The sequence below is a fragment of the Canis lupus genome, chromosome 28 (genome assembly GCF_003254725.2).
Source record: "Canis lupus dingo isolate Sandy chromosome 28, ASM325472v2, whole genome shotgun sequence".
In the NCBI taxonomy this organism is placed as follows: domain Eukaryota; kingdom Metazoa; phylum Chordata; class Mammalia; order Carnivora; family Canidae; genus Canis; species Canis lupus.
The window spans coordinates 22330812-22343194 of record NC_064270.1 but is presented as its reverse complement, the minus strand read 5'-3'; the positions used below and the strand labels follow the sequence as shown (position 1 = coordinate 22343194).

The window sequence follows — 12383 nt, the reverse complement described above, 5'->3', positions numbered from 1 at the left end:
ATCCTGAAAGCAAACAAGGTTCAGTGGTGGGCAGCACACCAAGTGTTTTCATTAGCAATCACCTGAAATCTGAAATAACCCAGAGGGGATGCACACCATGAACCCCCTGGACGCCCAAGGACTCAAGTGCTGGGCCCAGCATCAACCAGCTCACAGCGGATGGTAGGGCCAGAAACGACCCACCCTGACCTGGTGCGGGACAATGGGGTCAGCCCAGTAGAAGACGACTTGGGATGCTGGGCAGCAAAACAAGGGGTTAAGAGGCCAAGGGACTTTTCTATCTGATCCTTCAAAGGGGACGGCAGTTCTGTACTTTCCCTGACTCGTCCTTCTGGAGGTTTACCCCTGAGAATCTCTGATTCCCCAGAGCTCCAGATGGAAGCTGTTGTGTCTTCTCTGTTCAACTCTTTAGAGACATTCTAGACTGCGAGAGGAGCCAGATCCCAAGCTCTGTGCTCAGCGAGCTTCCCCCAGCCAAATGTTGAGGGCTCCTTGCATGACAGCGACTCACAAGCTTTCAAATTCTCTTTATTAAAAATCTTTTTTTTTCTTCCTTTTGTAAAAACAAACACTTGCGGTCAGTTATACAGATCAGGAAAAGTGATGACGATTTATACGACACTCAACAAATTCCAATACTTTACAAGTTCAAACTTAAATTACCTAGTGTTTTTCTTCTTCTCATAAGCTCAAAAAGCAAACTCTGGTCCAGTTTGGGTACAATCTAACACACCACAGTCTCAGACTGTCCAAGAAAGGGCAGTAAAGGCTGTGTTCACACCAACATCAAATCTACCAAATTCTTTGGGAACACTGCCTGGATATACTTTATTTCAGGTGTCTTATGATGAAAAGAGAATTACCTAGGTCTTCTGTTACCTTAACCCAGGATACAAATGAATCTGTTGTTCAAGGTAGCAGATGCTCTTGAACAAGCTTTTTGGGGAGACACTTTGAAATGGTTGACAAACACTGAAGAAAAGCTTTAAAAATAAATCAGTATTTTCCTGGTTGCCTGTAATCTTGAATTGTGTATGACACATGTAGGAATAAAAAGTGCAAATTATAGAGTGGGTGAAGGACCATGCCAATGGAATTGTATAAAAATAAATAGAAATAAATACATATATATACACAGATACAGAATCTCAGATGATTTTTAAAGTGAAGGTTCTGATTGAATGCAGCCTTTCCTCAATCCCTCCCAGGGGTTCTCGCCAGCTTTCCAATATGGAGAAGGTCAGTCTATCAGCAAGGGAGCCATTGCGTTACTTGGGAATGAGGCTGTTTGAACAGCCCATCCTGATTTCCATGGAAACAGTGCTTGGGGGTGGGGGGGATGAGCTGGTGGGGTTGTCTTTTACTTTGCTGGGAAAAAAGACTGCCAGCCTCTCTGAAAATGCTCAGTTCCAGCCTGTGATGGAGGTGGTAGGCTCTTCCCAGCAAGGTTCCCAGGGAACTGGCCCTGGACATTCCCTGAGTGGGAAGAAAGACAAATAGGGCCAGAGGTTTTCCCAGAAATGGAGGAGGCCGGTCTCCAGAACACCAGGGAAGAACTGGTGGAGGCAGCTTGAGTTGAGCCACCATCTTCAGAGCCTATTCTCTTTGAGACACCAACCTTCCCGAGGCCCCCAGATGACCTCATGCCCTGGTCAGGCTTCCCACTTCCTCCAGCCTCTGATGGCGCCCAGGCTGGTCGGTCAGTCTCTGGGGTTTGCCTTGGCTGTTCTCTTTCACAGGTTCCCTGTAATTCCCTCTGCACCAGGGACCATGTGCCTCGAGGTTTACACAGGATCATTTTATGTTCTATACTTCCTTCTTCTCTGCACCTCAGATGCACTGATAAAATGTCAGTGTCGAACTCAATAATTTCTCTATTCTTTGGCCATTAGTGCAGAGGACAGAGTGTGCCGTATACACATCTAACCATTAAAAAATCTTATCTACTATAAAAAATGCAAAAACTAATATAAAACAAACAATCCCTTCCCAGTCTATCTGCGGTCAGGTACAGAAACACAGGAACAGCCTTCCAAGGGCTGGGCCAGGGAGGTAGCTGGGCTTGAGGAAGCAGCACAAGCTCCCCTCTGATCTTGTTGAGGTCTTCTCCGGGCTGTGACCCAGCCTCATGCCTCATCTCCCCCAGAACCTCTGCCCCACATGCTCCCAAAGGAACATCAGACTCCCTAGTCTGGGGCCTGAAGGCACTGACCTCCAGTATCAGAAAACCCTAGAGGAAAAAGAGTTCGGTTCCTCATGATATTGAACATCAAAGTCTGCACATGGGGCGCTCTGAAATGCCCTTGACGTCCTGCCCTACCTACAACCTGGCAAGCCTCGGATGCTGCTCTTCACTCCTGCAGCCTTGCTCTTTCCTTAGCTTCTTCCCCCGCTGAGAGATAGTTTTAAAAACCATCCCACTGAGAGGCTGCTGGGAGCCCAAGCCCAGGTACCAAGAGTGAGTCCAGGACATTCCATTTCCCTGATCTGGTGTCTCTTGAGCCAACGCCACACGGGGCTGGGAGGCCAACATTCGACCCAAGCCCGTACCAACTACTGTTTTGGGTGAAGGGAGAAGATGCTACTGTTTTCATTTTTAATTGAAGTGAATCTATATCAAATTCATTGTCCAGAACAGAACAAACCATGGCACCTCCTGAAATCCTGAGGATGGAAATAAGTTTGGAGGGTGGAAATAAACTTTGGTAACAGAGCTTCCAAAATGAAAACTCTTTTCCTCCTCTGTGAAATTCATTACTTTTAAGGCATGAATCTGGTGAACTTCTAGAATAACTGAGAGGATGAAAGAGTTATTAAAAATGGGGGCTTTTCAAAAAGATGGTCCCGATGAAGGAACCCCCAGCCTCTGCCAGCTGGTGGTCCCGGGTGCCCCCTCTCCAGGCCCGCAGGACCCGATCAGCTCCCCACACTCGGGATGCCAGGCCCCCGAAGTGGTGCCTGACCCAGGAGCCTCCGTGAGATCTCCTCCTTGGTCGATCAGGCTGGCCTGACCTGTCCTATCCCGTCAAGAATTTGAACACTGAAAATCCCTGAGAAGTTGGATTTTATGAAAAATAAATGACCCTTGGCACAGAAGGTGGGAGAGAGGGAGGGAGGGGAAAGAAGACAGAAGTAGATTGAAGGAAACGAGAATCAATGGGGAGAGAGAGGGTGACCCTCAGCTGCTGGACACATCTGGTGACAGCTTCACGGGGGAGACGCTTCATGGGTGTTTTCTTGAGTCTCCGAGAACAAGCCAGGGCGACACGGGCAGCCGGGTTTTCCTTCCTCTCTGGCGTTAGTTCCCGTCCCGGAGGTCAGGAAGGCCCCACCTCGAAGGCCCTCCTCTCCCGGCTTCCAGCAGCCACAGGGACATCATCAGGGCTTCTTCCTCTCAAAGTGTGGCACGATTCCGCCCTCCTCGGGCCTGGGGCTGCCAGGCCCCTCGGTCTCCCTCAGGCCCTCCTCGGCCAGCTGGGACAAGTACTTCTGTGGGGCGGAGACAGGGACAAAGGGAAGGCAGAGGGTCAGTAGGGCCCTGGCCAGAGAGGGGAGGGAAGAGGAGGGGCAAGGAGGAGGAGAGGATGGGAGGGGAGGAGAGGGGAGGGGACTGTGGGAGAGGAGAGGAGAGGAAGGCATGTACCTGGGCCCCTTCTATCACGGCTCCCCATGAGTGGGACCCCCCCTTCCTCCCCGCCCCACAATCCTTCTGGGGCTTCAGGACCCATACTAAGCTCTGTCCTCTCTTCATGTTAGTTTACAAGTAACGCAGGGCTCTTGTAGAAAGCACGGATCCTAACAGCAGCGAACGCTTCCCAAGCCCTTATCCTGTGCAAGTGCTGTTCTGCTTTTCTTATAGGAACTAACTGAATTCTCACAACAACTCCACTTGTTTTCCAGAAGAGCCTCAGCACCCAGGGGCACACTGGAAGGCAAAGGGAGAAGAGGCCAGCTGGACCAACAGGGAGCAGAGAAGCGCTGTCCTCCGAGGATTGTGCAAGTCCGGCTGCAGCCTCTCGTGACACCCTGCTTCCTGAGTGCCCCGGAGGCCCATGGCTGGATTCCTGTTCTGTAGTTGGAGGCTGCTCCCCCCCGCCGCCCCCCACTCCCCCCAAACACTAGCTGCTATCACCGGCCCCTGGCCTCATGGCAGGCCACTCCTGGGATTCTAGATTCTGGGCAGTGAGACAGAACTAGGAAAGGCCTGGGGCCCCAGCAGGGTCCCCTGGTTCCCCAAGCAGCAGGGGGCAGTGCAAAGATCATTAGGTTAGGAGTCAGCAGGGTTGGGTCCCATGCCGTGGTCAAGGGTGTGGGCTCTGATGCCAGATGACCCGGGTTCAAATTCGAGCTCTCAGCAGACATGTCACCCAGACACTGTGACATCTGTGGAGTGTGGATAATAACAGAACTCCCATCATCAGGTGGCTGTGAAGTCGGCGGGAGCTACCATAAAGCACTTAGCACAGTGCCAGGCACAGAATAAGCACTCCGTAATGTTGCCCTTTGTCGTGAGTGGCATCAGCCATCTGACGCTGGGAAAGTCACTCATCTTGTCTCAGCCTCTGACTCCTAATCTGGTAAACAAGAGAAATGGTGCCTTCCTCCTTCAAGGGTGATGCTGAGGGTCAGACACGGTGATGCTTGCAAGATAACCTGCTCTCTCTAGACAAAGCTGGTTGGCTTGGCGAGGTGGGTGAGCCTGATGGGGAGAGCAGCAGACCAACGGTAGGTCCCTGTAGGCCGGGCTGCTGCTGGAGGGCCTGGTTTGTCCTCTACCTTATCCCAGGAAGGGAAGTGTGGGCTCACTCCTCTCTGGACCCGGAGCCAGGGAGGCATCCAGTTTTCCTATCAGGCACTGACTCCCAATGTTGCTTCAGGTCACTCTAGATGGGTTCTTGTAGGGCTATGAGCAGCAGTGGGGGCAGCAGAGGATGCACAGAGAGAAAGAGGGCTCCTTCCACCTGCTCCCCACCTCAAAGAGCAACCCCCCACCCTCACTTCAAGGCCTCCTGCTGGTGCTAAGTTTACAAGTTGCCTGACTTAGGTGTGAGTCAGCACCTGCTGCTCTGGTCTGAATTCTTCCTTTTTCACACATGTAACTTGGGGTAGTATGCGGTGGGCAAGGCTGTACTGACAAGAGACATGCTGTCCAAGCCACTGACAGAAACCTTATCTGGGAAGCCCATGGTGGAGGCTCTCAGCTCCCCAACAGGTGTGCTAGAGAAACCTGAACTGCACTTGGCAGGCCTAAATGGCTTAGCCCATGTCTGGCCCTGACGTGCCTGGGGACTGCAGGAATGGCTCTGGCCTGCTATGGGGAGGTGAGTCCGCCTGGGGCTTTCGCCCATAGGCCCAGAACACAGTGTAGTCCACTGCCCTGGAAAAAAAATACAGGATTTAGAATTAGAGGCCCTGGCAAGTCTGTACTCATCCTAACTTCTTGAGTGACCTTGAGCTGTGTGGTCTCCTTGAGAGCTACATGACCCAGGCTGAAAATGCCACATGAGATCAAAAGCTCTCACGCTGAGGTATCAGAACCTGTTAGAAAAAAATTTTTAAATGAGGATTTTCAGGCCTCGCCCTAGAGAGAATGAGTAAGCAGATGTAAGGTGGGTCCAGGAAGCTCCATTTTTAAAAGATGCCAGCTGCTATGAGGACCACAGTTTGGGTAAATCAGGAATAGATCATCTCCAAGACTCCATCCAGCCCTGCCATTCTATAGGTTTTATATTGTTGGGGTGGGGGATGATGATGCCTTCAGGGACGATGGCCGCACTCCGCTGGCTCTGCGAAGCCCAGTCTGAATCCTTGGTCTGGCCATGTTGGGCCTTCACTGTGCTCCTTTAGGAGAGGCCAGGACTTGGACCTGGGGCCCCATAGCTTCCTTGGTCACAGAGCAGCTGCTCCCCAGAGGGAAATCAAGAGGCTTAAATGACATGAGTCCACACATAGCCAATGACAATCCTGCAGATGGTGACACAGGCTATGCCATTATGGGTGTTGGTTTGCAAGATCAGTAAAAAAAAAAAAGAAAAAAAAAAAAAAGTAAAGTGATAAAGAATTAGGCAATCTGTTCCCAGGCCTGGTAATTCACCATCTGCATGGCCTTGGACAAATCACATAGCTTCAGTTTCCTTAAGTATAAAACTAGACTTGGCCTATATCTGAGTTTCTTAACTAGGGATGCACATTCGAATCACATGGAGAACTTTCTCAAATCATGTATTCCTGGACCAGCACCCCCCATCCTAACTGAATAGCATATATATATATATATATACATATATACTTTCAAAACACTGTCCAAGTGATCTATTTCACATCTCTGGTTGAGAAACACTCAATCAGCCACTCTAACAACTTAACTGAGACAACGATGCCTGCTCTGGAATTAGGGCATGCTGCTACCACAAGGGTCTGCCGCAGGGGAGGCCTTAAGTGTCTAAAAACTAGTCTGACTCCTTGTACTAAAAACAGAAAGTGCCTTGGAATACTTATCCCTGGGCATCTGATACACCATGCTTTTCATTAAGTTACTACACCCCAGAAGTTCCAACACGCTACATGTTAGCTAGGTATATATCATAGAGCTTATTACCTACTATCTGTCATCGATTCTAAGACAAGGCTTTTTTCCCCACACACATTAACATCTCTGAAATTGAGATGCATTTTACAATTGATGGAGTCTCAAGGTTTACTTTGCAATATTTTTTTTTCTGTTGGTATAAAAAAAATGGTAGTGTGTCTTACAACTGCTGGCACCTTAGGTCGGATGAAACACAGTATAGAAAGTATTTTTTATATGTCATGTTACTATACCATAAAACATACTTATTTTATTTATTGCTTATCTCCTATACTAGACTAGAAGCTTCAAGAGGGCAGGGATTTTTATCTTTGTGTGTGTGTGTGTGTGTGTGTGTGTGTGTGTGTGTGTGTCTTGTTGTTGTTGTTGTTTTATCTCTAGGGCATAGAACAGTGTCTACTACCCAGTATGCCTCTGATAAATAGTTGCAGTATGGATGAACATTTAAATAGAATATAATGGTGATTTTTATTCCAGCAAACAGGGATACTGCACGGGGGAATGGAAACAAAGGGAAATGTCTGCATCTGGAACATCCGGGTTTTGTGAAAAGGGGTCAACGTCAAACACGGGCCAGGTGATCACTAACTTGAGTTAGGTCAGAGGGAGAGGCAGATACCCCCAAACCTGATCCAAACAGAATGTTGTAAGTACTCCAGTGGAGACAGATACTCCAGTGGAGACAGATGCTGTGAGAACAGAGGGAAGGCAGCCACCACGTGGAGCAGCCTGGTGGAGCTGGGCCTGGGGAAAGAGCCGTTCTCCACGTGGTGGAAGGAAATAGATAACTCCCAGACACACAGACCGGGGAGCCCCGGGGCCAGGGCAGGGAAGGCTCTGGTTACCTGTAAGTTCCTATAGTGGACGGCGCTGCGACAGTGGTTTATCTTCGCCATCTCCTCGCTCGTGTAGAACAGCCCACAGAGCTTGCAGTAAAACCCAGTCCTGGGCACCACGAACTCCACCCCTGCAGAAGGATGGGGGATGGACAGGCAGGACTTAGGAAGGCCACGTGAGACCCCTGTGGTCCTGCCAGCCGACAGGTGGAAATGAGAGCAAAGAGCTCCATCCCTCGCTTGCTGTTGACTTTGGCTGGTTATGGAGCTTCTGCAAGCCTAGTTTCCTCATCTGCAAAACAAGCCTGAGAATAGCGTCGACTGCATTCACAGGTCATTGCGAAGAAAGGGACGCACTCCCTCAGGGGTGACGGGGTGCTTCACAATTCTCAACTCTGCAGCTGCTCCTGGGAACTAGGCCCAGACTCTCCTGTTATCAGCCTGCTTCCAGGGAAAGCAGGAGGAAGGAGGCTTCTTACATTTCACTGGTTGGTTTTCGTTTCTGCATGTCGTACCCTTCTCTGTAGCTATTACGGCCAGGACTCTGGAAAGATGCTCTCATTTTAGTTTGTTTTAGAATTCTACTCATTCAAGTCATTAGAATCATCCTAATGACTTTACTAATGACATCTAATATTCATCAGAGTCATTCCAATCAAAATATTTTCTTCCATACTACCCTATATGCAGAGTGGCCTTTGGGGGGGGCAGTTTTCATCATACCCCAAGTACAGTTGTCTCCTCCCTTTTTCATGCAATCATGCATCATAAACATTTTCCATCCTCCAGACTTTACATCTGAAGCACCCATCAGTAGCATTTTATTTATGATTCGCTAAATAGAAGTCACAGGATTCTGGGAGGCCTTTTAATTTTGAGGAAAGGAAATAGTGCCCTGAGGACCAAAGAAGTGACAGTGACACAGACCAGAGGATTCACCTTCGAAGGGATGATGGCTACTCCTGCTTTTGCCCAGGTGTTCTGAGGGTCACCCTTCTCTTCTCGAGGCCATGGTCACCAGAGTGGAGAGGGCACAGACCAGACTCTAGGCACCTGAGGAGGCTGGGGAGTCAGCTGAAGGCCCCTGTTTCAGGGGGCGGGGGGGTTGCTGCTTGGTTCCAACCCATTTTGGAACTACAGATCAGGGCTGGCGGCTCAGAACATGCATCCTTCTTGCAAACTGGGGTGCCTTGAGGGTCCTCACATGGACACTTAAGCCAGGCCTCGCTGCTGCCCTGTTGGCGGGCTGGGGTTATGGGAGAACCGCAGTGGGGGGGTGGGAGGGACCCGCTGCTGCTGGCAGAGAGGGAGAGAGGCCAGGTCTCCATCAAGGCGCTGCGTGTGACCACAAGTCTGGGCTTCCTTCACTTGCATCCCCCCCACCTCCTAGGAGACCGAGCTAAGTGCACCGGAGACCCTGTCATAGAACGGCAGCTTAGACTTGTAATTACGGGTGTTTTTTCTTTTATTTATTTCAAAAGAGCCACTTATCGGTATGCAGTGGCAGGCCTGAAAGGAGGGGGAGCCCGGGAGGCCAGCCCAAGGCCTGCCTTGACTGATTGCTCCTCTGTGGTTTGGGGCCTGGTTTTGGCAGCCTCCTCAGCCAGTTTTAACTGCCACGTAGCTCTAGCTCCTCTAGCTCGCTGCCCTGCCTACAGCAGTCCCCAGAAGGGAGGGGGCCTCTCTTGGGCCAGCTGCCCAGAAAGAGGCTGTGTCCCTCCCCCTCATCCCCCTCATCCCACCCCCACTGCAAAAGACAGAAAAGCTCCCTCCCCCACCCACCGCCTGTGGGTGGCCAACTCGCCCCTCCACCTCACACACAGGCTGGTGGCAAGGGAGCATGAAGCAATGCCTTTGTCCTCTGTTCCCACAGGCTAGTTTCCTCCTGCTGTGCTCTATAGGGAGCAGATGCCCACAAGAGACAAGATAAAGGCAACTGGAAAAGGAGAAGCACCCTCCAGAGGCCACAGGGAGCAGAGAGAAGCCCATGAGCAGAGCCGCTCCCTCTAGCCTACCCCAGACCCCGCAGGAGGGGCCAGTTGGGTGGTTTCACTGCAGAACCCCAGTTAAGGCCTCCAGCATCCTCTAAGTTTTCCAAGAGGCCTTCCAGCCCCTGTCCTGGGTCCCCAATAAGGGATGCCACTGCCTCAGAAGCCGCCACGGGGTGTAAAGCAGGGCCCAAGCTGGCAGCTGTGGGACTCTGGGTGAGATTTCACTAGAACAAAGGTTTCTACTGCCAAAAAAAAAAAAAAAAGTTTGGAAGCCACAGTATAGTGGAGAGAAAATGGAATTTAGAGTCTGAAAGATCTAGCTCTTTTACTTGCACTGTGTGACCTTGGGTATATAATTTAAACTCTGAGATTAGTCTCCTCATCTGTAAAATAGAAATAATACTACCACAAAGGGTGTTATGGGAGGCATCTATCATTTGCCTGGTGCTCAAAAAATATTAGTTTCCTGACGAGTGTCAGACATTTCTCCACAGAGGCCTTCTTGCCCTCTAACCAGGGCGGCCTGGAGAACTCAGGCTCCGAAAGTTGGCAGCTACTGTTCCCCGCCCCTGCCCGGCACCCAGTGGCTGGTCAGGCAGTACTTGGCGGTTAAAAACACTGAGGAAGGAGAAGCCTGAGGAGGATCCCTGAGTAACTGGGTGTTGCCATGGGCACTACCCGCCAACACCACCTCAGGACACCTCTGGAAAGTGAGGGCCATGAGTGAAGCTATAGTGTCAAGAAAATGGTCACTGCCCCAACCCGTGCAGAGCCACTCTGTCCTCCCATTTTTCAGCCTCTATTAAGCATGACAATTAAAGCTGTAGTTGCTTTCTAATAATAGCTCCTGGCCTGGGTAATTATAACTCCATCATCCTAGCAAAGACTGCAATGGGTAGAGGGGGAGTTTGCGCGTTGCAGGCAATGGCCTTTGGTTCTGGAAATGCGGGCCTCGGCAGACTCGGGCTGGCTGGGGTCACCCAGAGCTGGTCTGAAATCCATGGCAGTGCCCTCTCTCCATGCCACTCCCCCCATGTCCACCCCAGTCCCCGAGCAATGGGCCTTCATCCCCCTTCACTCCGGATCCTTGGCACTCCCCCCATTCGTCTCCCTGCTCTTCATAGGGACAAAGCCTGAAAGCTGTTCCCTACCTCCAGAGAAGTCTCTGTAGGAGTGATGGATTCTGGAGTATAAAGGTCCTGCAGCTCCAGTGAGAGGAAATGGCAGCACTCAATAACTACTTCATGAATGAGTAATAACAGTAGAGAACCCTCCTACTGGAAGATACTAAGACCCTACAAGTACTCACTCATTTCTTCCTCACACTAACTATACATGATAGGCTTCTATTATTACCCTTACTTATTGATGAAGAAAGTCAAGAAGTCAATGAGGAGCGGTGAAAGAGGTTGCTCTTTGATCCCCAGGCAGCTAAGATTTGAACCCGGGGAGTCAGATTCCACAGTCTGTGCTCTTAACCACTGCACAAAAATTGCCTTTCCTACATTGTGCTTCCTGAACCAGAGGAACAGGAGGGTGGAGTGTCTCAGATTAGAAACCCTGAGCTCTGACCTGAACATGCTGTGTGATCTTGGGTAAGTATCTGCCCTTGTTTCCTCTTCTGTCAAATGTGGTAAATGGTATCGTACCCCCACCCACTGAGATCGATAAGATACTGGGTCTTAAAGCTCACCCGAAGACTACCTGCAACACAAAAGTACAATCTGTTATAACCCCAAGCTGGAAACAACCCAAATGCCCATCGAGAGGTAAATGAATAAACAAAATGTGGTTTACCTGTATCCACAATGCAATACTCCTCAGCTGTATAACTCCTGATATACCCAACAATTATCAGTGAATCTCAAAATCACTATGTCGAGTGGATGAAATCAGGCAACACAGAATATTCTGTATGCTTCCCTTTGGATTCAAACTAATATTTAGTGACAGAAACACCCAGTGGTTCCCTGGGGGCTGAGGTATGGGAAGGGAGGGATTACAAAGGAGCTTCAGGGAATGTGAGAGGTGATGAATATGTTCACTGTGTTCCTGTGGTAATGGTCTCATCGGTGGACACATATATCAAAATTGATCAACCGTACACTTTAAACACGTGCACTTCATAACATCAATTATACTTCATTAGAGCTGTTTTTAAAAAGCAGAATGAGATCCCATTTTCCTAACAGGTTGGTAAAGATTTAAAACTGATAACGTCTGATACTGGTAAAGGAGAAGAGAATGAGAATTCTCGCTCTGGAAGTGAAAACTGGTATCATCTTTTTAGAGTGCAATTTAGCAGCAATTATGAAAATGTGAAATGCAAATATACACACCACCACAACCCCTACCTCCCCCATATCCCCCACCGTGGCCCCCCAATCTGGAATGCTGTTCTGCAGAAACCCTGGCACACATACAAAGGTGACAACATGTTTGGAAGGCAGCAGATCATAGAGGTAGCATGGCCCTATGAGTCAAACTACTGGGATTTGAATCCTGACTCCAGTGTTTGCTAATCATCAGCTTTGTAATCCTGCATCTCAGATTTCTAAAATAAGGATAAAAATATTACCTACCTCATAGGTGTTTTGAGAGAGTTAAATAATGAAGTAAGCACTAGAAATGGTGCCTGCATGGTAAATGATAAAGATAAAAACTTAACTATTACAGTATTTTAACAATGGGGAAAAAATTGAAAACATCTTAAATGTTCACGGGTAGAGAAATGGATAAGTAACTTATGGTACATCTTCTTGAATGGATATTTGCAATGGTTAAAAAGAATGCATTGTCTGTGTAGTGATGTGAAGAGGTCTCTAAGTCCCCCTGTTAAGTTAGAAAAGCAAACTGTAGAATACTCTGCACGTGGTGTGACCTAGACTCTGTGAGTATGACCGTGACTACCTTTGGAGCAGGGGAGAAACTGGAGGGAAGAGATACAACATTTAACATTGACTTAAC

General features: G+C 49.2%; 1 protein-coding gene across 4 annotated transcripts in view; it reads right to left on the bottom strand.

Annotated features, from left to right (window-relative positions):
• Nucleotides 1–510: 510 nt before the first annotated feature.
• The window catches only part of RBM20 (RNA binding motif protein 20), a 190732-nt gene continuing 178859 nt past the window's right edge, over nucleotides 511–12383 (bottom strand). For 3 of the 4 annotated variants that reach the window (XM_049103094.1, XM_049103095.1, XM_035707910.2), the window contains exons 13-14: nucleotides 7435–7556; nucleotides 511–3489 (exon numbers count right to left, since the gene is read on the bottom strand). In XM_049103094.1, coding sequence (XP_048959051.1) covers nucleotides 3379–3489; nucleotides 7435–7556 — 233 coding nt within the window. In that variant the 3' untranslated portion in view covers nucleotides 511–3378. Of the gene's footprint in view, nucleotides 3490–7434; nucleotides 7557–10988; nucleotides 11121–12383 lie in introns of those variants that run through there. The other variant, XR_007406709.1, reaches the window with a different exon arrangement.